At 42.7% G+C, this 25,216-nt stretch overlaps 1 protein-coding gene and 1 long non-coding RNA gene across 4 annotated transcripts in view; one reads left to right on the forward strand and one right to left on the reverse strand.

The window, feature by feature from the left end:
* The first annotated feature begins 13,159 nt into the window (after positions 1-13,159).
* The window catches only part of LOC127003784 (titin-like), a 326,729-nt gene continuing 314,672 nt past the window's right edge, over positions 13,160-25,216 (forward strand). Inside the window, exons 1-2 of one of the 3 annotated variants that reach the window (XM_050870823.1) lie at positions 13,160-13,246; positions 13,983-14,177. In XM_050870823.1, the coding sequence (XP_050726780.1) occupies positions 14,154-14,177 (24 nt within the window). In that variant the 5' untranslated portion in view covers positions 13,160-13,246; positions 13,983-14,153. Of the gene's footprint in view, positions 13,353-13,982; positions 14,178-25,216 lie in introns of all 3 variants that reach the window. The other 2 variants (XM_050870821.1, XM_050870822.1) reach the window with 2 other exon arrangements.
* Positions 18,556-19,135, reverse strand: LOC127003792 (uncharacterized). Its single transcript, XR_007757400.1, has 3 exons — positions 18,983-19,135; positions 18,613-18,802; positions 18,556-18,567 (listed from the first exon to the last, which is right to left on the reverse strand). It is a non-coding gene; the product is annotated as an uncharacterized LOC127003792 (long non-coding RNA).

Here is a 25,216-nt window from a genome sequence, read left to right on the forward strand (position 1 = left end):
ATATCTTGGTCGTCTGTGTTGTTGAACGTTTTGCATTACATCATTTCGTCCCTTGCCTCAGTGACTGTTGGTGAGCCGCGGACACGAAGAATATTTGTGGGATCGCCTTATCTCACTCCGATAGGGCGCCATTCATCTTACTGAAATATAGTCTTTCTTCGGTAGGTTTCCTTTTTACCGACACGCAACTGTCAGTATGAAATATATTTTAGCGAAAGGGCTTTTGCCTCGAAACGCCTTTGTTCTCAGAAAAAAAGAGACGCCATTTCATCGCAAGATCTTGAGTGTTTTAGGAAATGGAAAATGTTGATGAAAGGGGAAGCAATCGTAACTTTGAAGAGTGCATTAAAGCGAAACTTGTTTTTGGTAAATTAAGGAAGTTACCGCAAGCTTCTCGCTAAACCTTTGTCAACAATTTTTCCGGAGGCGCCGTGTTCCGGGCCTTGGCCTTGGAAATGTTGCCGTGTTTTTGACGTGGAAGTATTCCTTAGCGACGAGGTAGTTAGCGATGCGACTCCCTCGGCAGCTTTGGAGGAAAATAGCCCATTGAAGTTTGTTTGGACTTGAGAATTAGGCATTGGTCGTCCCTTCCCGCTGGGCCGCAGGCTGAGTGGCTTTCATTCTTCGCCGCTAAAAGCAGAGGAACGTTGACAAAGGTCCTGAGCCGCCGAGGAAGACTCTCAGGCCTGAAAAGAAATCGATCACTATCTTTTCGGCGAGAGGCCTTCTTTTTCCGGGCGGCCTCCCGGCAGTGCAGAGCGAGGCTGGATTTAGATGAGTTTCTGGCGGCGTCTCTCCACCCGCCTGCACCCTTACATAAGCGAGGGCATGAGGCCAGCCCGTCACTTTCCTTCCATCTTCAATTTATACATTTTACCCTCTTGTTCCTCGCAGTCGTCCTCTGTTTTTCATTCTGTTATCTCAAAGGTCACAAAAACACACCAACTGGCAATATACCATAAGTTCCTGAAATTCCCTTTAAACAAAAAACTGCACTCCAAAATATAGGCGTAAGACATTGTGCAGTGACCCTACAATTTCCCAAACTTTGGCTGGCACAAAGTTTGCAGGCAACACGGACGCTGAAACTGGCTCTGTCTCGGGTAAGGAAATCCCCTCAACCATTGACTTAATAGCTGAGGTGGCGGAGGTGGGTGGCAATTTGACGCGCAGTATTTCACACACCTCGACTTTACCTTCGGCACGAGGCAGCGCTCACCTGTTCCACCGGTAACGCTCGTCTTCACTCCTAGCAGCAGGTGTTCTCCTTCAAGAATTTTGCAAATATTTCTGTAGTAATGGATTATTCAAATATCTTTCTTCACCGATTCTGAAGCTTTTACCCAATTCCAGACTTTTATTGGGACGTTTATCATTGAAGTCTGCGGCAAGATGGAGGAGTGAGGTAAGCCTCGACCACCTGGCTTGGGTACCCGCGCGTTGCTGGTCGATCGTTTATGTATTAACGTCACGCCTTAGACAGAGTGAGTTGTGGGAGCGAGGGAAGGATGGTTGTCAAGGCGGCTCGTTGTTCCATATCATAACTCAGTGACGATAGTGGTTCACAGCTGACCTTTACAGATTCCCTCAAGTTTACTTTGCCGACCCAATTTTTGTGGCAAACTAAACGAAAATTGAATTGAAGCTTTTTGCTCGTGAGTTAGATTTATTCGTGGCGGTCGAGAACAGCGTAGGAGTGGAACCTGTCCCTTGAGGCGCGATATTAATCAGTGAGGTGGAAATATGGCGACGCTGCTGCCGTGTAAATTTATCTCTCCCTTCATCAGCACAGCCTTGGCCGCCCGTCTCGTAGGTAACCCTTCAACAACTTCAAACTTCTTTTTTCAGAACTGCTCGCTTAGGTAATAAGTAAGAGGTGATGGGAATAGGTCTTTTGTATCTTTCTCCTGATTGTAACTGGTAAACATAAGTATGACAAGTTCCTATTTATTCTATTGACGCGTGATTTACTTGTCGCCTACCAAGCTGATGACGTCATTCTGCGGCACTACCAAGGCGTCTGTAAACCAAGACGACTTATTGATTCTTCTTGGTATACATCTTTTGTTCACCGATATCGTTACCCCCGTGCAATGCGACGCCATAACTCAGCCCCGCGGTGCAGTGGTTAGCGTCCCTAACTACGAATCTGCGGGTCTTGGTTCGAGTCCTGGTCTGGGTAGTTAGCGCGCAGAGCATCCAACTGTTTATTCTTCCTTTCGAGATGGTCAGTAAATTGGTACCCGGGGAAACCTGTGGATGGTAGTCTGCGGCAAAATCACTTTTTTTTCTTTTTCTCCCGTTCTCTTTGTCTAACGCGATTTTACGTATCTTTTCTTCCTCTAAATCAAATTCAAGCTTTTTCTTTCGTCTATGGCAAATTAACCGGTTTCTTCCTCTGAGGCAAATTTTCCCTTTTCTTCGTCTAAGGTAATTTTGCGGCCCTGTGTCGGGTTAATGGGTTCTTTCCCACGACAGGCTCAAAGGGTCAACGGGACGGAGATGAGCACCGCCGCCACGCGCAGCTGTAGCGTGTGCTCCTAACTTTAGCTTTACCTCTACGCGTTCAGTACTCTCACAAATTGCTCTTCGTGGCTTGGCTTCAGACAGAGGGAATGACATGGGATTATAAGGTAGGAGGAAGTGTCTTCAATGTTTTCATCTACTGACCTTGTTTTTGTTTTAGATAGTGAACATAACTTGAAATATCCACTCCTCATAACCATGCTGGCCTATTTTTATTCCCGAAGGTGAAGAAAGTAAATTGAAATCATGAGGTTGGAAGTGAAAAATCTGTCCTTTCTCATTTGGCAGCGTACTTGCTTTAAATGGAGAAATTAACGCAAAATTATGAAGTAGTTGTAAGTACCAGCAATATTTCAATTTTCTGGTTATAGTGTTTTGCCATAGAGAAAACCACGTTATATGGTGATGTACAGGAGTGAGTATCATCTATTCCATCATACTGAAATAGAGAAAAGTAGGAATTTCATGAGTTAGGTAAATAATAAGCTATAGTAATACTCGACTCTGCTGACCATGGTGCTAGAATTCAGAGAAAGTAGGTTGGTATTGTAAAACTATAAGAATACTCTTTTTTTTGCTCCATTAATACAGAATAACTTTAATACCGTCAGTGCCCTCACCCTCTGACCTTCATTCTTTGTTCTTGTTTAGTTCATTATTATCCCAAATTAAGTAGGTCACTGTTGTATATGACCCTCCCTCACTATGATCTGTTTCGTACTATTGTGTTTTGTCTCTCATGCCTTCCTTTTGACAATCCATCCAACTTTTCATCGATCTTCCCCTCTTCCGGCTACCATGTACTCTCATCCACTTTACTTCTCTTCCGACAAACTTCTCTTCTCTTCCGATCACGTGTTCACGCCTTTTCAATCTTCCTTATTTCACTTTCATCGACATTTCTCTAACTTTTACCTTCGTACTTCCCTCATATCGGATCAATAGGAAAACTTCTCTTGAAATACTTGCGTGATTTATTTGCTCGTGTGATTGATTGAACGACTTCCGCAGAATATGGAGCCGGAGTTCGTGGCTTCAATACTCCCGCCTGCTGACCTTGGAGAATTTGCCTTAGAGGAAGAAAAAGTACGCAAAATTGCCTTAGACGAAGAAAAGGGAAAATTTGCCTCAGACGAAGAAATGGGTTAATTTGCCATAGTAGACGAAAGAAAAGGCTTGAACTTGATTTAGAGGAAGAAAAGTTACGTAAAATCGCCTTAGACGAAGAGAAGGGGAGAAAAAGAAAAAAAAAAGGTGAATTTGCCACTGATGAAGATTTTTTTTTTTTTTTTTTTTTTTTACAGTTAATGAGACAGTTCAAGGGCGTATAGAAAAATATATATATAAAAAAGCCCGCTACTTACTGCTGAATTTGCTTAAGATGAAAAAAAAAGCGGAATTTGCCTGAGACGAAGAAGGGTAACGTGAATAGTGCCGTGAATAAATATTTTTGTGATGTACGTACGAGTCATTATTTTCACCGTGTGTCTTGAGTGCTCGGCCTTCCCCTGACCGCCAGCCGCGTCCAGGCGCTGACCTTTTCTTGTGTGTACCTCGTTAGGGAACATTCGAGGCCATGTCAAGTTTTTATTTATTTATTTTTTGTTTGTTTATTCTTTTCTCTGTTTTGCTGTGTGTACTGAAGGGGGAGAAAGGGAAGGGTTTGTGTTTGTTATGTTTGTTTGTCTGGTTCTTAGTTGTTTTTTTTATCTGTTTAAGGTTATTTGAGGTCTTTTTGTTACTCTCTCTCTCTCTCTCTCTCTCTCTCTCTCTCTCTCTCTCTCTCTCTCTCTCTCTCTCTCTCTCTCTCTCTCTCTCTCTCTCTCTCTCTCTCTCTCTCTCTCTCTCTCTCTCTCTCTCTCTCTCTCTCTCTCTCTCTCTCTCTCTCTCTCTCTCTCTCTCGAAACGCAGGCAGTACTAACCAATAACAAGACAAGGGTAATTATTGATATCTTTTTAATGGTGTCAATATCTATGTCCTCGCTTATACACAGAACGCAATGTCATAGTAAATGTTTGAACCCAATAACTATGTGAAGGGACAGTGTTCTCTATAGTCACTCCTTTCTCTTTCCATCCTTTTCGACGGGCTGTTCTTGCATTCTTTCAGTCCCTAATATTTTTCCCCCCGAATCGCATCGTTTCGAAGTCGTTAAAAGCAATTCGTAGAGACATAGTTCGTGCAGGGAATTTATGGCAAAACTTTCTCTACTCGTTCCACCTCCGACTGCACGTGGCTTGTGGCGTCGCAGTAAAGACCTCGCCATTTGTTCGCGTTGTGTGGCGTTTCCTATTTATCAGACCACTGCGCCGGCTAATTCCTGAAAGCCCAGCTCGGCGAAGACTGTGTTGTGGATACGAGTCAAGCTCTGCAGTAACCGACTCAGCTGTAAGTGTATCCGGGCGACGTGTTCCCGATTTTGTCTACTGGATTGTGACGCCTACTCATAAGAACATATAAGAACATAAGAACGCAGGAGTCTGCAAGAGGCCGGTAGGCCTGTACGAGGCAGCTCCTTTGACCCTAAGCTCCCGTGTATCTAACCCCACCTAATATCGCTGTCCATGGATATCTTATCTAGTTTTTTTTGATGTGATTGTATTTGTTCACACACCACATGACCTAGCCTATTCACTCATCATCCACCCCTTTAAATAACAAATTTTTTTGTCCTGTTGAATCTGAATTTATTGAATTTATCCAGTTTAAACCCGTTTACTTCGTGCCCCCCTTCTCTCTTACCAAAAAAAAAAGCCTTTCATCCATTATAAACCTCGATCATGTCTCCACGCACCCTTCCCCTTTCTAAAGGAAGCTCAGCTCTTGTTTGAGTCTTTCCTCTGGCAGTTTTCTCAACAACTGGAATCATCTAGATCTTTCCTCCTCCTCTGCACTTCTTCTAACATTTATATCCCTATAGTAGGGTGGTGAACAAAACCTGACCGCATAGTCAAAGATGAGGTCAATGCTAAATATAATATAGTTTGAGAAGACTTCGGGAACTATTTGCTTCTCCTGAAAATGAAATAAAGTACACCCAAGTCTGGCTTCTACGCTTTTGATTGTGCCCTTGGACGGAGAGACGACTCTCACTCCTGACAATGAACTGGGCAGCTTAGGTTACGTTAGGTTAGGTTAGGTTACGGAAGGTTTGGTTGGAGTTATTTATGGGGAATCACAGTCTTTCAAGAGGAGAGTATCAAGACATCGCTCCACCCGAAACTGACCTCTCTTTTGGCTTTTCGTTCTGTTTTCTTTATTTTGAGCAGCGTCTAGTTGGCTTTTTTGTTTCCTGCTTTTGTTTTTTTTGCCCTTGAGCTGCCTCCCTTGCAGTAAAAAAAAAGAGAGTATTTCCCGTTCGTTGCTGTTACTTCTTTTCCGACAAACTCATCTTCTGTTCCCTTCACTTGTTCTCTGTTTAATGTTCGTTGCTGTTACTTCTCTTCCGACAAACTTCTCTTCTCTTCCCATAACTTGTTCTCTGTTTAATGTTTGTTCTCTCTTCCCATTCTTTTATTCATCTTAATTCTTTCTTCTCCATTTATTTCCTTATTTCTGTTATTTCCTTACTGCCTGAGTCAATATCGTATTCGTATTCCTTATTTCTTGATTTATTCTTTCATTTATCATTGTGTTCCTTCCTTTCTGCTTCATCCATTCCAGTATTAGGTTCGGTGGTACAGCTTAGCGTCTTTACTCGGCGACCACATTCCCTTAGAGAGGTTGGGAATATGTATCCGGGCGAGAACAGAAGAAAGAAATATAGGGTCACATTCTTAAAGTCTTTACTCGGTGACCACATTCCCTTAGAGAGGTTGGGAATATGTATCCGGGCGAGAACAGAAGAAAGAAATATAGGGTCACATTCTTAAAGTCTTTACTCGGTGACCACATTCCCTTAGAGAGGCTGGGAATATGTATCCGACGAGAACAGAAGAAAGAAATATAGGGCCACATTCTTTAACATTTCGGCCCCCAATCACACATATTTGACACCGATTTCGTAAGTGTTTTAGGCATATCCAGGGGTAGTCTAATGACCCTGGTGGTAGTGTGGCGCTTCTCCCGTACCGTGCCCTTAAAACAACACTCATTAGAACCCGGTTAATCTCCGCTTTGGACTTTGGCTATGGATGCTGTGAGGGGCGGAAACGTCTGATAATACCAACCTCATGCATGCGTCCGTTTTATTGATGGTAATGGAGAACGGGGCGAGGGTGAAAGGCGATCCTCGGGTGACGCCATTAATAAGTAAGCGGAGAATATGCCGATGTTTATTCGATTTGACGGACGACTGTTTGTTCCTGTTGCGCTGAGAGAGAGAGAGAGAGAGAGAGAGAGAGAGAGAGAGAGAGAGAGAGAGAGAACAAGAAAAAATACGAACAAATAAACGAAAGCAAACATGGAAACAAAAGAAAGCAAAGAAGAAAACAAGCTAACGAGAGAGAGAGAGAGAGTTTTCTTTTCTATAAGCCCCGAGGTACACAAACTTCCAGTGCTAAAAATAGTTTCCACATCACATTACGCTTTCCTGGACTTCTTTTTTTGGGAGGTAACAGGAATAGAAAAAAAAGTAAGGGATGAGAGAGAGAGAGAGAGAGAGAGGGGGGGGGGGAGGGAGGGGTCATAGCCGTACAATACATCTTCCATTGGGTCGACAGCTGGAGTCTTGGCGGGGTCGATGCCGGCTGGTGGTGGTGGCGGTAGTGGTGGTGGTACTGACTGGTGATGGGTGGATGGTGGTGGTAGAAGTGTGTCTAATGGTGGTGTTGATTTCAGTGGTGCAGGTGAAGGTGTGGGTGGTGGTAATGGTGGGTGGTAATGGCAGTGAAGATGGTGGTGGGGGAGTTGTACGAGTAGGTTGGTTGTGGTAGTGGTTATTGTGGTGGTGGTGCAGGTGGAGGTGATGGTGATGGTGGTGGTAATGGTGGTGGTGGAGATGATGATTATGGTGGTGGTGATGGTGGCAGTGGCAGTGGAGATGGTGGTGGGGGAGTTGTACGAATAGGTTGGTTGTGGTAGTGGTTATTGTGGTGGTGGTGCAGGCGGAGGTGATGGTGATGGTGGTGGTAATGGTGGTGGTGGAGGTGATGATTATGGTGTGGTGGTGATGGTGGCAGTGGTGGAGACAGTGGTGGGGGGGTTGTACGAATAGGTTGGTGGTGGTAATGGTCCGTGGGCGTGGAGTCTCAGGGTTAGCGTCACGGTAGGGCTCCGACGCCTCTTGTTTGGGTGGGTGCTCGCCATCAATTATTCACTCCTACGACCCACCACACTCTCCTCCTCCTCCTCCTCCTCCTCCTCCTCCTCTCTCCTATCTCCTCCCTTGCACGTTCCTCCATATTCCTCACCGTGTCTCCTGATATTCCGTTTGCAGTGCCGTGTTTTGTTTCCTTTCCCTTTTTTCCTTTTTTTTCCCTTTTCCTACGTCATGCATTTCCCTTTTCTTGTTCCTTTTTTTCCCCATTCTTGGTTTTATCTTTATTTTATTCGTTTGTTTTTTTCTTTTCATTTCGTCATTCTTGTTATTTTCCTTTTATTTCCTTTTCTTGTTCCTGTTCTATCCTTATTTCCGTTTCATCCATTATTGTATTCCTGTTTTCTTTCCTGTTTTGTTTATTCTCCCTTTTCCTTTTCCTACATTTATTTATTTTCTCGTTCGTTGCTGTTTTTTCTTCCCATTTTCTTATTTATCTTCACTCTTTCATTAGTTTTCTTTTCCTTTTCTTTTTGCTTCATTCGATATTGTATTCGTATTCCTTATTTCCTGATTTATTCTTTCATTTATCATTATTTTCCTTCTTTTCTGCTTAATCCATTCCATTATTTCCGCTTCTAGCCATCGTGTTTTTTTCTGTACTCTTTTTCTTTTCTTTCTCTTCTTTTCTTTCACTTCTCTTCTCTTTTTTTCTCTTCTCTTAATACATTCCATTATTTCCCTTTCTAGCCTCCGTGTTTCTTTATTTACTCTTCTTCTCTTCTTTCTCTTTTCGTTCTTTTCTTCTTTTTTTCTCTTTTCCTCTTAATCCATTCCATTATTTCCCTTTGTAGCCTGCCTGTTTCTTTCTTCACTCTTCTTCTCCTCTTCTTTCTCCTCTTCCTTTCTTTCTCTTTATTTTTCTTCTCTTCTTTCTCTTTTTTTCTACTTTCCCTCCTTTTGGTTCACCCCCTTTTCCAGCTGCTGCATTGGGCCTACTTTTTTTTTCCTTGATCTTCCTTTCCTTTTCCTTTCTGTCACAATCCACAACCTCCATCTTCTCTCCTGCTGCTCCAAATGTCTCCCCTTACTCCTTATCTTTCCTTATCCTTCTTATCTTTCCTTCCTTTACCTTATCCTCCTTCCCACTCCTCCTCCTTTCTCCCCCATATTCCTTCTCTTTGTCAGCCTTGAGGTTTTTGGATTTATTTAAACGTCTGTATGTTTGTCTGTTTGTATGTATATATGTTTAGTGTTTGTCTGTACGTACCTTTTTACATGTTTATTTCTACCTGTCTAGTTATATTTATCTAGCTATATCTGTCTATCTATATGTCTATCTATCTATCTACCTATCAATCTGTCTCTATCTACCTATCTTCCATCCCATTAATCTCTTCCTTTAACAGTTCCATTCCATTTCCATCTCCATCAGTTCTCTCAATCTCCTTCCTGCCTTCATCACCCATTCCCTTTCCCCTCAAGCTGGCCACCCATCCCTTTCATTACAGCCTCCCTTCCTTCACCACAGATCTCCCCATAACTAACTAACCAGCCATTCCTCTGTCCTCTCCGTCTTCCTTTCCTCCCTGTTTCCATTCAATGTCTCCCAAGCTCACGTCTCCACTATATCTCTTCTCCATGCACCTTCCTGTATACCTCCATTTCCCTACTGAGTTTGTTGTCAATCGTCATCTCCATCCCTGTTATCGTGTCTCTTTAGTTACTCTTCTATCTCTTTGTCTTTTCTCAGCTTTCCTTTTTTATCTCACTGTTTTACTTTTTTGTCTCCTCCTTTTCTTCCATCCTTCGTGCTATTCTTTACTGCTCCTCCGATCTTCCTCACTCTCGAATTTCCTCTCTCTTTACCCCTCAGCCTTCTCTCCTTCTCTATTCCATCCTTTCTTACTGTCTCTTCCATTCGTTTCTTCTATCCATCGTTCTGTTATTCATGTCTGTCTCTCCATCTCTCTTCCACTTGCTCTTTTCACTTTTTCCTCACCATTTTTCTCGTTTATTCTTCGTTTTGACTCATATTTTTAGTCTCCGTTTCCTTTTATCCCTCGTTTCACTCTCTTCCTCTCTTCTGTATCTCTTCCCCCACTTTCATTCATCCTATTTACTCGTACCTCTTTCCCTCCGTCTCTCTCCCTCTCCCATTTCCTCCACTTCCTTCTTTCTCTCCCTTTTCGGCGTCTTTCCTCTTGCATCACTTCTATTTACCTCCATACCTCCGGCTCCCTTCCCCCTCCTACCCTGCCAGCTGTGTGTGTGTGCGCGTGTGTGCGTGCGTGTGCGTGTGCGTGTGTGAAACAGTGCAAATAAAGCCGCCGGGCAGGTAACATTCAGTAGACATGGAACGCGAGAAAGTAGTAGTTGTCGTGTTTCACAGAAAGTGTCGCGTGGAGGAGGGAAGGAAAACAGTAGAGGAAATTGACAGTCCAGCGTAGATATAACAATGGAAGTGGACCAAAGAAAATAACAGAAAGAATGTGCTAGCAATAAAGTAGATGAGATATTGAAGGTAACACGAAGCCTAGCGCACACCTACACACTCTCTCTCTCTCTCTCTCTCTCTCTCTCTCTCTCTCTCTCTCTCTCTCTCTCTCTCTCTCTCTCTCTCTCTCACCTCTCCGGTAGCTCAGTTGGTTAGAGCGCTGCACTGCAAGGCTTCACGGCCAAACAGACGGCGGTTCGAGCCCCGCTCATGCCGGATTCTTTCCGTTGACTAGGAGTGGTTACTGTCCCCCTTGAGCAAGGGGGATGGGGTCTGTGGTGTGTGAGGTCCTGGCAGTACTCAGAGATTGACGATAAATGAGCACTTGCTCACGTTGGGAGGGTACCTGCTGGCGAAAGCGAGTCCAACTCGTGATTAGGCCGTGGTGAATTACACACACACACAAAAAAAAAATAAAAAAAAAAATAAGAACCGAAAAAAACAAAACGAGAGGGAAATGTTAAAAGGCAGGAAATTGATTGCTATTTATAGTGAGTGAAAAAAATCACTGTTGGAGGGAAGAAAAAAATATTTTAGTGGAAAAGTAGACAGCACAATATAGAAAGAACTGTGGAGAAAGAGTGGAAGGGGAAAATGTGAGGAATAAACCTGAAAATTAAAAAAAACAACGGGGAAGAAAAGGAACGCAAAGGAAAAAGTGAGCGAAGTGGGAAGGGAAAAGATGACGAATAACAAGGAAAATCTCAAAACGGGGAAGAAAATACGGATGTTGCAAAGGAAAAACTAAAGAGAATAAAAGTAATGGGAGGGCACATATCCATTTACAGAGGAACACGCTAAAAGAACAAAGAATTATTAAAAAAAAAAAATAGTCTGAATTGTAAGAAAAGATAGAGAGAAAAAACAAACAAACCAATAGCCAATGTGTTTGCCCGCCATATTATTTTCCTTCTCGGAGATGTTGACACATGACCAATAACAATTATAATTAATCACTAATGGTTTCCGTGTGGACCATTTGAATCTCTCTCTCTCTCTCTCTCTCTCTCTCTCTCTCTCTCTCTCTCTCTCTCTCTCTCTCTCTCTCTCTCTCTCTCTCTCTCTCTCTCTCTCTCTCTCTCTCTCTCTCTCTCTTCATAGCTAGTCCATTGTTTTACTTTTTTTTTCCTCTCCATTTGTCAGATACCTCCTGCCATTACTATTTTCTTCAGTCTTTGTTGATATTTTATCTCTTTTGCATTGTCCGCCACTCGTGTTGACCGCTGTCGGCATTTATCGATCGAGGCCCGCCAGGAACATGCACTCACTGGATACAACAACAGGAGGAGAAAAAGAACCAGGAGGAGGAGGAGGAGGAGGAGGAGGAGGAAGTTCAATAGCAGCAGAGGCAGAAGTAACAGCAGGAGGGCAAAGAAAATGGAAAAGGAATCGGGTTAATAGGTTTCCAGAGAAATATTAGCAGCAGGAGGGATAGTACGAGTGACCAGTAATAATAATAACAATAATAATGATACTACTACTACTACTACTACTACTACTACTACTACTACTACTACTACTACTACTACTACTAATAATAATAATAATGAGGATGATGACAATAATGATACTGTAAGGACATTTTCGACAAGTTGAGTGAAGGAGGAGCAAGGAAAGAGAGAGAGAGAGAGAGAGAGAGAGAGTTCTGTCTCTTTTTTTCTGTCTGTCTCTGTCTCTCCCTTCGTCTTCAAGCTATTCCAAAATCCTTATTCTCTTCAGTTCTCCCTCTTCCCTCTTGCACTCGTTATATTTTTCACACTCGCCTGCCCTCTCCTGCACTCTCTTCACCCTTCCTCACTCACTTTTTTTGGTCCTTCCTTTCTTCGTCCGTCATACCCTTTTAACTGTTCCAAAAGCCCTTCCCTTCTTTCTTCCACCCATCTCCTTCAATCTCTCTAAACAACCTCTACTTTCCCCTTCATCTCATAAAAGGGAGAAGAAAAAAAAACACCATCGACAATATATTAAAGTTTGTCCTTCCACTCAAACTTTCGGTATGTTTTCCAATTCCCATTCTCAGTAATCCCTTCAATCTGTTGTCTCTCCTTCTCTCCCTCCATTCTCGTTTCTCCTTCTGTCTCTTTCCCTTGTTGACTGATGCTGGAGGAGGAAGAGTAAACAGTAGAGAAGGAGGAGGAGGAAGGAAGGACGGAGGGAGAGATGGAGAAAGGTGATAAGTGTGAGGGACTGAAAGGGTTAAGGAGTTGCAAAGGGAAGAAGTGAAGGAGGGAAAGAAGAAAGGAGAATGAAGAGGAGGAAAGGAGCTGGAGGAGTTAAGAGGGAGCAGAGAAGGAGGTGGGAAAGGAGGAAGGGAGGGAGAGAGAGGAAAAAGTAGCCATCATGAACGTAACTGAGTGCTTTACCTGACATCTACACTCTCTCTCTCTCTCTCTCTCTCTCTCTCTCTCTCTCTCTCTCTCTCTCTCTCTCTCTCTCTCTCTCTCTCTCTCTCTCTCTCTCTCTCTCTCTCTCTCTCTCTCTCTCTCTCTCTCTCTCTCTCTCTCTCTCTCTCTCTCTCTCTCTCTCTCTCTCTCTCTCTCTCTCTCTCTCTCTCTCTCTCTCTCTCTCTCTCTCTCTCTCTCTCTCTCTCTCTCTCTCTCTCTCTCTCTCTCTCTCTCTCTCTCTCTCTCTCTCTCTCTCCCACGACCCCTGGCAATTTCTCTCCCCCTGTCATACGTATTTCTTCCTCTCTCTCTCCCTCTCTCTTCCTCCTGCTTTCCCTCTCTCCGATAATCCCTCCCTCCTTCCCTCCTCCCTTCCCTCCCTCACTGGTCCTTCTCACTAAGTACTCGCACAAGAAAACGAGTCTCATTCACCAAGATGCACAGTAATTTCCTTCTCTACACTTAGTAGCAAGAAGTTCCCCTCTCCGGCTTCCTGCACTCCTCTTACCCCACCTCCTCCTTCACCTCCCACGCCCATTACCACTCTCTCGCTCTCTCTCTCTCATCTTGGCTGGGTGGTGGCGGTGGTGGTGGTGGCACTGTGGCACTCCCCTCCGTGCAGGCCGCGAGGAGGAGCTGAGGTCTGGCACTCCTAAGACCCTTCACCGAGCGTTGGGTGGCGCGGGTTTGTTGTGGCGCTGCTGCTGAGGGAGAGACTGTGGCGTCGAGGTGCTGAATGGGTTCTGAGTGGGTGTTCTTCTTTTGTGGTGCTGTGGTGCTGGTTGGTGTGCGGTGCCGTGTTGTGTTGCGTAGTGCTGTGTTGCGTTGCGGTGCGATGCTTGGTGGTTGTATAGACGCTCCGCTGTGCTGGTAAATGCATCAGGAGCCGTGAGAACTGAGGACCAAGTGTAGCTGAGTGTGGGCGGGGATAGTGTGTGTGGGGGGTACTTGTCTGTGTGTGTGTGTGTGTGTGTGTGTGTGTGTGTGTGTGTGTGTGTGTGTAGGCGGGGTCATGTGCGTGTCATGCTGTTCCTGTGTCGGATTGCGTTGCATTTGTCATTGACCTTGAAAGGGATGAGTGATGAAGGGCAGTGTGTGTGTGTGTGTGTGTGTGTGTGTGTGTCCCTCGCAAACTGTGTACACAAACGGACGATACGCACATGGAAAGGACTTACAGACATTCACACATACGCACAAACAGTCGTTGAAGTCTTGGAGGCAGTGCGTTGATCGTTCTGTTCGTTTCTTTCATAAACTTCATAATTTTATCTCTTACGGCTAAACGTCACCATAAACGAAGAAAGAAAGTTATTGTTCTTGTTTCGTCCATATCTTTGTTACTTATTTACATCACCGTCGTACTTCCTGCATCGCTAGTGAAGGGAAAGACAATAGAGAGAAGGAAAGACAGCTCGGACGCAAATGAGTGGGTGAGGGGAGGTTCGTTGCCGCGGCGAGGGTCCGCAGCTGATAGCGTGTGAGGGGAAGGAAGGAAGGCGTGTGTGTCAGTCAGTCAGTCGGTGTGCGAGGGACTGTCTTGTTACCTGGATGCCGCAAGGACCTGCGCTTGGAGTAAGTAATGTTTTTGATGTTTGTTTCCTCCTCCCTCTTTCTTCTATTTCTCTCGCTATTATTATTGTTGTTGTTGTTGTTGTTATTATTATTATTATTATTATTATTATTATTATTATTATTATTATTATTATTATTATTATTATTATTATTATTATTATTATTATTATTATTATTATTATTATTATTATTATTATTATTATTATTATTATTATTATTATTAGCATTATTGTTATTATTATTATTGTTATTGTTGTTGTTGTTGTTAACAGCTCCATTATTGTTTTATATGTGTCTTATAATATTAAATTGCGAGTTCTCGCTCTCTAACATCGTGACAGTCGCACCTGAGCCTCTCGTTAGTACAGTGCAGGCGTCCTCGGCCACTGCTCCGACTCCCTGATGCACGGCAGTACTCATTGCTATGTAAGCTGAGGTGCATTTAATTCATTGCCTCAATTACGTTGCTTCCTGAAGTTGTCTAAGTTGACGAGCTGCTGGGAACGTAGTAGACTGATTCCTCGAAGCAGCAAGACGCAGCGCAAGATACGAACACAGAAGCAACACGAAGATTCGAAAGAGTTGCCGTGATGCCAAGGAAAAAACATTAACATTTTTAGGAATTTCAGGAGTAGGAAACCTGCTTCCTCTAATATCTCCCCAACAATTATATATATATATATATATATATATATATATATATATATATATATATATATATATATATATATATATATATATATATATATATATATATATATATATATATATAATGCAGATGTTTTCTTTTGTGGTCTAAGGTGAATGTGTTTGCAATTACATATGCAATTATAACATATTTTTAGAAAGGCTGCTCTTAATGAGTCATTATGTAATTGTTTTGTCTTCACGGGTACTCTCTCTCTCTCTCTCTCTCTCTCTCTCTCTCTCTCTCTCTCTCTCTCTCTCTCTCTCTCTCTCTCTCTCTCTCTCTCTCTCTCTCTCTCTCTCTCTCTCTCTTCCTCCCTTCCTCTCTCTCATTGCCGCCTCCTCTTCGCTTCCTCTCACCCTTGCCAATTCTTTCTCCTCTCGCTCCTGCCTCTCCCCTCCCCCGTCGCTCTTTTCCTCCCCGTGGTATTAGTCTTTCCCCTGGTGGCACGGCAGGTTGGAGGGATGGAGAGGAAGGAAAGAGGAAAGAGGGGAGGGAGGGAGGCCCGGAGGTGATGCCTGAAGCCAGAGTTACAGTCACGGGGCGGCAGACTCCTGGGACCCGACCTCGAGGCGCTGCTTTCTGTTGGGGTAATTTTTAATCAAGAGGGATGGAGGGGAAGAGGGAGTTAGTTTATCTTCTTTTATTCTGTTTGTGAGGGAAAGAAAGGAAGGAAGAGAGTGGCTGAGGGTAGGAAGGGAAAAGGAAATAATGAGGGATGTTTTATAAGTGAAGATCGTGCATGTATGAATGATGGGAAAGAGGGAGTTTAGTTTATCTTCTTTCATTCTGTTTGTGAGGTAAAAGGAGGAAGGGGGGAATGGGTGATGCTAGCAAGGGGAAGGAAGGAATGAGAGATGGACAAGTTGAGATCATGTATGTGGGGATGAAAGGAAGATGGAGTTTGGTTTAACCTCCTCTCCTCTGTTTGTAAGGGGAAAGAAGGAAGGAGTGTGTGATGTTGGTAAGGGGGAAGAAAGGAATGGGAAAGATATTTAGTAAGTGGAGATTATTTGTGAAGTGGGAGGTATGTACTTGTAAAAGAAAGTGCGTGTGTACAAAGGGGGATGATCGGTTTAGAAGAAATATGGGAAATGGTGGTGATGGAAAGTTTGAAAAGGAATATGTTGTTTTTAAAGAAGAAAATGTAGGGAGGGATATTATGGTTTTGTCTGTAAATTAGATTATGTAGGGAGGAATACTATGGTAGAGAAAACTATTGGACTGGAGGCCCTTCGATAAACAAAAATGAAATGGGAAATGCGTGTAAGGAAATTTAAGTCTAAACGAAATAAAATGAGCGTTTGTTTATAATTAGATTTAAAAACCGACTTTTATTTATTTAGTATATTTATATTTACAGAATTATTTATTGATATTGACCGATTAATATTTATTTTAGTCTATTTATGTTTAGTATATTTATTAATTTACTTTTTTTACTGGAAGGGAAAGATCGGAATGAATGAGGATTAATGTTGCTTTAATGTTGAGAATATTTGTATATCTTAATGAAAAGCGTATTCATAGGTGATAGGAATAGTGCAAGGATATAGATTAACGTTTTGTGTCTGTAAAAAGCTTTCATAATTCAGATGTTTAAATGAAGAAAGCTTCCATGGGAACTAAAAGACTAAGGAAAACGTACCGTATATGAATGTTGGACTAGTGGTGAGTAGGAAAATGTAATGGAAACGCGATTAGTTTAAAGGAAATAGAGCAAGGTAGATTAGCATAGCATGAACTAAGCGAACCAACAATAGAACTCAGATTTATATGTTATTGATGTGAAAGATGGCCAAGGAGTCCAAATAAGAGGATACCTGAAAAAAACAACAGCAGGAAAGAACGAGATAAAGAGATTTCCTGTCAATAACATGTACACGGATTTGTAAGTCGGACCCGCTACCTGTCTGCCTTTTTTTACCTTTGATCCAACGTCACTCTTCATTGATGCCGGCACTCTGAAGGCCTCTAGAGAAGGTCGGTGGTGCTTGCCAGGGAGAGACAGGGAGGAGTAGAGGCAACTAAGGCTCTAAGACATTAAGTTGACAGCCGATAGGTCAGCCAGGAATATTAGACAGGAGAGAGAGAGAGAGTAAAAGAAATGGAGGAAATGACAATTGCAGGTGTTTTCAATGAGAGAGAGAGAGAGAGAGAGAGAGAAATGAGAGAGCAGGTGTTTTCAATGAGAGAGAGAGAGAGAGAGAGAGAGAGGATAACAAGATTGATGAGGGCAATAGGAAAAATAGATAATATGTCGATAATAGAAAAAAAAGGATAATAGCGAGATAAAATTCGGTACAGAGATGAGATAGAAAACCACAAAGAAAAACAAGGAACAGTAACGAACAGATTAACAGCAAAGAGAAAAGAAGAGCGAACGAATCAGCAGAACAAACAAACAAACAAACAAAAAATAAGGAAAGGGAATTTAAGGGAATGACAAAAATAGAACGAAGTAGAGAACAACAACAAAAATGAATGACGGGAGCTGAGCAGAGAAGATGGAGAGGAGGGTGTGACGGATGGCGGTAAACAAGGGGAGAAGCGAAGGATGTGGACAGCGAGGGGACAGCGGAGGGAAGGAGGGGAGGGAAGGGAGGCTGTGGTTGGGGCAGGCAAGAGGGAGGAAGGAGACAGCGGACCCTAAACCGGTGCTCCCATAAATGTATATTGCCCGTGGCCACGATACGCCCTATTTGTTTATGATAGGCGTATACGGTGCACATGTGGGGAGAGAAAGGGAAATATATAGAAAGATAGATAGATAGATAGACAGAGGGGAAGGAGGGGAAGAAGGAAAATGGAGGAGAATGGAAGAAAACAAGAAAAAGACGAGTGAAATCATGGTAGGAAAAGGAAACAAAGATACAGAGAGAGAGAGAGAGAGAGAGAGAGAGAGAGAGAGAGAGAGAGACTTTAATCACCATACGAAACTCATAAAACGGTACTTTATTTTTGTTTTTGCATTCAGAGTTCAAGCATATGGACCCACTCTGACCTTTACCTTTATCCAAACTTCATATAAAACTTAAAATGGATAATGAAACAGTAAGTGCAAAATCCACATTGATATATCTATGCAACGTACTGTACCTAAGAAAATAAAAATATAATGCGATCGTCTCAGAATCAATCGCATGTGTTTGAATGAAAAAATATATCCATGTAATATTATTTTTTTTCTCTCTATAAGCCATTTATTTTCGTTGATAGTATTTTTAGGGTAATGAACACCCGGGAAACGTAATGGTATTTGGTGTGATAAAGGTGATTATGGTGTGAGAGGAGCAGGAGGAGGAGGAGGAGGAGGAGGTGGAGGAAGAGGAAGAATAGAAGAACGATTAGGATGAGGAGGAGGAGGAGGAGGTGGAGGAAGAGGAAGAATAGAAGAACGATTAGGATGAGGAGGAGGAGGAGGAGGTGGAGGAAGAGGAAGAATAGAAGAACGAGGAGGATGATGATGATGATGAGGAGGAGGAGGAGGAAGAATAGAAGAACGAGGAGGAGGAGGAGAAGGAGGAGGAGGGAAAGGAAAGTGCCGTGGTTTAAGAAGAGGAAGAAAAAATGAGAAAGCTTGAATTATTTTGGAAAAGTATAAAAAGTCATGAAAAAGAAAAGTAAGAAGAAGAGAAAAAAATGAACTGGCGAGACTTCAAGGAGTTTGCTTAACCTTCCTCTTCCACCTTCCTCTTTCCCCTTCCTCTTCCTTCACCTTCCTCTTTCCCCTTCCTCTTCCTTCACCTTCCTCTTCCTTCACCTTCCTCTTTCCCCTTCCTCTTCCTTCACCTTCCTCTTTCCCCTTCCTCTTCCTTCACCTTCCTCTTTCCCCTTCCTCTTCCTTCACCTTCCTCTTTCCCCTTCCTCTTCCTTCACCTTCCTCTTTCCCCTTCCTCTTCCTTCACCTTCCTCTTTCCCCTTCCTCTTCCTTCACCTTCCTCTTCCCCTTCTTCTTCCTCTTCCTCTTCCTTCACCTTCCTCTTCTTCCTCTTCCTTCACCTTCCTCTTTCCTTCCTCTTCCTTCACCTTCCTCTTTCCCTTCCTCTTCCTTCACCTTCCTCTTTCCCCTTCTTCCTTCTTCCTTCCTTCCTCTTTCCCCTTCCTCTTCCTTCACCTTCCTCTTTCCCCTTCCTCTTCCTTCACCTTCCTCTTTCCCCTTCTTCTTCCTTCACCTTCCTCTTTCCCCTTCCTCTTCCTTCACCTTCCTCTTTCCCCTTCTTCCTTCACCTTCCTCTGTCCCCTTCTTCTTCCTCCACCTTCCTCTTTCCCCTTCCTCTTCCTTCACCTTCCTCTGTCCCCTTCCTCTTCCTTCACCTTCCTCTTTCCCCTTCTTCTTCCTTCACCTTCCTCTTTCCCCTTCCTCTTCCTTCACCTTCCTCTTTCCCCTTCTTCTTCCTTCACCTTCCTCTTCCTTCACCTTCCTCTGTCCCCTTCTTCTTCCTTCACCTTCCTCTTTCCCCTTCTTCTTCCTTCACCTTCCTCTTTCCCCTTCCTCTTCCTTCACCTTCCTCTTTCCCCTTCCTCTTCCTTCACCTTCCTCTTCCCCCTTCCTCTTCCTTCCCCTCACGAAGACCGCTATCTCAACAGTCTGAACCTCACTTCCCTTCCCCTTTAACCCCCCCCCCTCCCCTCCCCCCCTCAGCATTCTTTTCTTTCTCCACTTCGTTTTTCTTCCCTCCTCCTCATCTCCTTAATCATCTCTTTATCTTTTTCTCCCCTTGTTTACCCGCATTCCTTCCTCTCCTCTTTCCTCTCCCCGTTTGTTCATTCATTCGTTTCTATCATGCTTTGTTTAATATTTTTTTTTGTATATGTGATTGTATCTTTTTTTGTCTTCATTCCTCATTTTCTCCTTTTTATCTTCTTTATTCGTGAAACCTTCTATTTACTCTTCTTTTCCCCTCGCATCTTATCTCCCCTTTTATGCATCTTTCTTGTTATCTGTTATCTCATCTTGCCATCGTAACTACTCTTGCACTTATCCAATCTGGTCTTTATTCCTTTTTTTTTCACATGCGTGCTTTTCTCTTCCTTCAAATTGTCCATCTTTTTCTATCTCCTATTTTTCTTTTGCCTCTGCTTGTTTCTTCTTTGCAGTCTTACTTTTTCTTATTTTCCCTTCTTCCTTTCTCGTTTCCCTTTTCTTTTGCTGTTTTCCTAATTTTCTTTTATTTTCACCTTCCTTTTTCTTCCTTCCGTCTCTACTTTCACGGCTTCCTTCTTCTCCCATCTCCCTCCTTCCCTCTTCCTTTCATCTTCCTCCCCTTCTACCTTTCTCCCCTTTCCCTATTTCTTCTTTCTTGTTTCCCTGCTTTCCCCTTCTTCGTATTTTTATTTTCTTCCTTTCGTCTCTACTTTCACTGGTTCCTTCCTTCTTCATTTCACCTTCCTCCCATTCTCCTCTCTTTCTCCCATTTTCCCCTTTTCTTCCTTTTTTTTCCTGCTTTCCCCTTCTTCATATTTTTATTTTCTTCCACTCGTCTCTACTTTCACTGCTTCCTTCCTTCTTCATTTCATCTTCCTCCCATTCTCCTCTCTTTCTCCCCTTCTCCCCTTTTCTTCTTTCTTGTTTTCCTGCTCTTCCTACTCTTCCCCTTTCTTCACCATCCTTTTCTTCTTCTTGCGTCCCTACTTTCACGTCTTCCCCCTCTCATCTCCCTCTTTCCCTCTTCCTTTCATCTTTTTCCCCTCCTTCTCTCCCCTGCTTCTCTCCTCTCCCCTTCGCTCCCCATTACCCAAGGGGATGGAGGAACATACGCAGACTCCTTTAGGCTTACTTAGTTCTTCCTTCTATAGGCCTAATTTACGAGAGAGAGAGAGAGAGAGAGAGAGAGAGAGAGAGAATATACGCTGAGACGAAGTTTAAGGATATTACGAATTATGGCTGTCAAATGAGGATGAGGCAATTTGCTCTCTCTCTCTCTCTCTCTCTCTCTCTCTCTCTCTCTCTCTCTCTCTCTCTCTCTCTCTCTCTCTCTCTCTCTCTCTCTCTCGTGTGTGTGTGTGTGTGTGTGTGTGTGTGTGTGTGTGTACCTTACCGCCCCTTGCACCCACTCCACGTTTAAATATAGTAAATCTTCCTCCCCTCTACACGTTCTTTTCGTTCCTTATCTTTTTTTCTTCTCTCCTCAACGCTCACATCAGGATCACATTGCGTTATATTAGGCTTTTCAAGAGTCCTCAAGTGAACGGTGAATTATGTATGAATTCCTACTCACACCTCGGCGCCAGAAACACTCGTATGTACCCGCGTCGAGGAGGAGGAGGAGGAGGAGGAGGAGAAGGAAGAGGAAGAGGAGGAGGAGGAGGAGAATAATAGACAGGAAAAAAAGAAAGCACTCCATATGAAACAACGGCATGAACAAGTAAATTAGGAGAAAAGGAAAAAAGGAAGAGAAGGAAAAGGACGAAGGAAAGGTAGAGGTGGAGGAGGAGGAGGAGGAGAAGGAAGTGAATCAGAATGAGAATAATATAAATGACAAAGGCAAAAACAACAAGTGGAATAAAGAATAAAGAAAGGGATGAAGAAGTAAATTAGAGGAAGAGGACGTATGGGAAGAACAGGTAGAAGAGGATGAGGATGATGATGAGGAGGAGGAGAACACGGAGGAAGTGAATCAGGAAAAAAAAGAAAACAGATATATGACAAAAAACAATGCAGTAAGTGAAAGAACGGCATGCATATGTGAACGAAAAGAAGAATAAGAATAGGAAGAAGGAAAGAAGGAATAGGAGATAGGGGAAGAAGGAAAGGTAGAAGAGGAAGAGTAGGAGGAGACAAGAAATCAGATAGAAAGAAAAAAAATACATGAGAAAAAATATACAAGTGAAACAACAACATGAAGTAAATGAAGAGGAGAATAAAAAGAGGAGAAGGAAGAGGAGGTAGAGGAAGAAGAACAGGTATAAAAGGAGGAAGAAGTGCGTTTGAAATAAGAATAATAAATGGGAAGAATATAAAAAAAGTACAGCAAGAACAAGTACAATACGAGGAGGAGGAGGAGGAGGAAGGACGGAAGGTAACTGAGGGGGAAGGTCTAAGGTCACACGCAATCGCACGCAATCTTACACAAACATTCCCTCCCTCCCCGATACATTTTCCTATCAGTTTCTGCGCAGCAACCAACCACGTCTTACTTGTTGACTGGCTACTGCGACAGAGATGAGCACCGAGGTCACGCGCAGCTATATCGAATGCACCCAACTTTACTTACTTTATTATCGTCATCATCATCATCATCATCATTATTATTTTTATCATCGTTATTGCAATTGTCATTATTTTTATTGGTATTATTATTGATTATTTTTGCATTAAATATAGTATCACCACTAAATTTAAAACATTAATAAACTAAAGAAAGAAGGTTATAAAGTATTAGTTAATTATTGCAGTTATTATTTGAAAAAATTTAATATATATAAATTTTTTTCTTGAATAGTTTGCGAATTGTCAATATTTTTCAACATCACGCATTTAGGAGCAGTGAGTAGCGGGCTTTTTTTTTTTTTTTTAAACATTTGTTACCTTTTTTTTATGCCCTTGAACTGACTATTATGCCGTAAAAAATAAAAATACTTGATGCTTAGTATAATTCAATTCTTCACTTTGGTATATAATGAATACGTTTTTAATAACTTCATTGTATTGGTTTTACTTATTGCATCAAGTTCTTGTACAAATAATGGACAAAACCAGTGAAAGACAACACTCTAATACTTTATCTCGTCGTTATTTTACTCTTGATCCCCGACAAGTGAATGTAGGCCGGCCGAGGCGCCCGTTATTGGCTGCGCTTCGGGGCCAATCAGGCGTTCCCAATCTTGCCGCAAGTGATTACCCGGCCAGTTAGTGCGTTGTAGTGGCTGTTAGTGAGAGAGAGAGAGAGAGAGAGAGAGAGAGAGAGAGAGAGAATATCCACATATCACTTAAAAAAAAGAACGCACACATTTACACACACACACACACACACACACACACACACACACACACACACGCCGAGATAGGGTGCCATAGATAGTTGAAAACAAACTCCGGATGTGAGGATCTGTCTGTATGCTTAACCTTTCGTCATCTCTTGTTGCATCCTGTTTCTCAGTACTGTTATCAATACACATATTCTTACATACATACATACATACATACCCTACTCCACCCTACCATACCTTACCCACCTACCTACCTACCTACTTACGCACATCCATATATAGTTCAGTATTTTGGTGAGTGAGTGAATATTGAAAATCATTAGTATCTTATAACCTCTTCGAAATACTATAAAATGCATGCCTTATTCCGTCTCGCCTCATACTCGTCTTCCTCTTCCCCCTCCTCCTCCTCCTCCTCCTCCTCACTCATCAGCTGAAGGAGATGATTAGGACACAGTTAATGTTGCAATTACCGGCGGGGAGGAGAGGCGGCTCGTGCGGGGCGCCGTGTAAGGGCAGCCCGTATAAGGTGAAGGCATCCGCTGCCCTCTTATCTTGGCATTTACGAGTCTCCCCCCGGCACCCGCGACGCCCCTCTTCTTGTTGAGTAGAGGAAACAACAGAAAACGTAAACACCAAGAGATCATTATTGTTGTTAGCGGGGAAGAAAGGCGTGAATATCCATACCAATTTATAAGTGTTCTTTATCTTACTGAAATTTACTCTTTCATTATATTTCTGGTTTGAGTTTGTTATTATTTTTGGCATTATTTCTTACTCTTATTTTTTTGCTCTTCTGCGATTTCTGTTTTGAGTAGTCTGTGTCATCAACTGTTATCGTTATCGTTCTTTTTCTCATTACTCTTTTTTTACGCGTCAGTTATCTGGAGCTATTTGTATCATCATAATTATTATTGTCCTTATTGTTACTTTTTTGTTTGGCTTTAAATTCTCAGACGTGAAATACATAGCGGGTAAGAAATTGATGATGCCGATAATGTAAACGAAGGAGGAAAGGACGGAAGGAAGGAAAATTGCATAATATCGTTGAAAGCAGGTGGATGGGCTCAGGTGGAGGGGAGGGGGAAGGAAAGCAGGAGAGGATGAAAGTGGAGGCAACAGCTTGGTCTGACTGGAGGGCTGAGGCAAGGAGGGAATTATGGGAAGAAAAGAAGGGAGTCTGGGTAACAGATTGGCGGGGAAAGGCGGAAGGGTAAGGAAAGACGAGGGAAAATATTTATGCAACAGAATGGTGTGATTGGCGAGGTGCGGGAAGGTGAACAGAGGAGGGAGGGAGGGAGGAAACTCGCGTAACAGATTGTAATGATTGTGGGGGGAACAGAGGCTTAGGGGAATGAAGGGGAAAGTTTAGGTAACACTGATATGATTAGTGGGATGGGGTGAGGTGGAGACGGAAGAAAGGAAGCAAGGGAATTGGCGTAACATATTGTAATTATCGTTTGGGGTAGGACGCGGGCTGGTTCCTGAATCATCTTAGTCATCCTCCTCTGCACCGATTCTAAACATGATATCCATTCTCCTGATCCGACTCAATTACTCTACCGATCTTCGTATCATCTGCAAATTACTAAACATCACTACTATCCTTCTGTGTCTAAGTCATTGATATAAATAATAAACAAATGGACAGTCAGATCTTTTACCATTGATTTGCACTCTTTAGCTTCTGCTAAGCCACGCCTTGACTGGTTCAAAAAAATTTCTACCTACTCCGTGAGTAATTAATTAACAGTCGTTGGTGAGGAGGAACTTCAAGACTCTGTCCGAATGTTCCTGGCTATTATGGACTCCAGCATCTTCCTATAACCGATGTTAAGCTAAATTGGATTAGTTTGAAGCAACTGACCTGTCCCCCTTTTTGAAAATCAATCGGCACATTTTACTTTCCATAGGCTCGGCACATAGTATTTACGACATCATCTTAATGTCGGTTAATAGTGGGTATGATGATTATACTACCTAGCTCCTTACCCTCGGAAATATCCCGTCAGGAGGACCTGGCTTGTTCTTCTTAAGCTTATCTATCTCATCCTGAACTATGATTATAATGATTTTATATCCCAATTATCGCCATCCCCGCCGCCATCCCCGCCCTCTTTCCGGTCGATCCTCCTCAGTCCGATGTGAAGAATACTGTGAAAAAGAAAGAGAACAACAACAAGTCAACAATTTTCTGTTCTATACATCTGAAAGAAGCCCTTAGGATTTACTTTCGCCTCATTGCTACTTTTTGATCTCTCTTCTTTTTTTCCTGGTGTTTTTTTTCTTAAATAATCTCTAGATAGTTCGATTCCCTGAGATGAGATGTGTTTCCCCATTCTTTATTTTCAGATAAATTCCCTTCTTTAACCCAATCTCGTGTTTTAGTCCACGAGTCATCCACTTAGGATCATTGTTT

This window comes from Eriocheir sinensis, chromosome 26 (assembly GCF_024679095.1).
Source record: "Eriocheir sinensis breed Jianghai 21 chromosome 26, ASM2467909v1, whole genome shotgun sequence".
Taxonomy (NCBI): Eukaryota; Metazoa; Arthropoda; class Malacostraca; order Decapoda; family Varunidae; genus Eriocheir; species Eriocheir sinensis.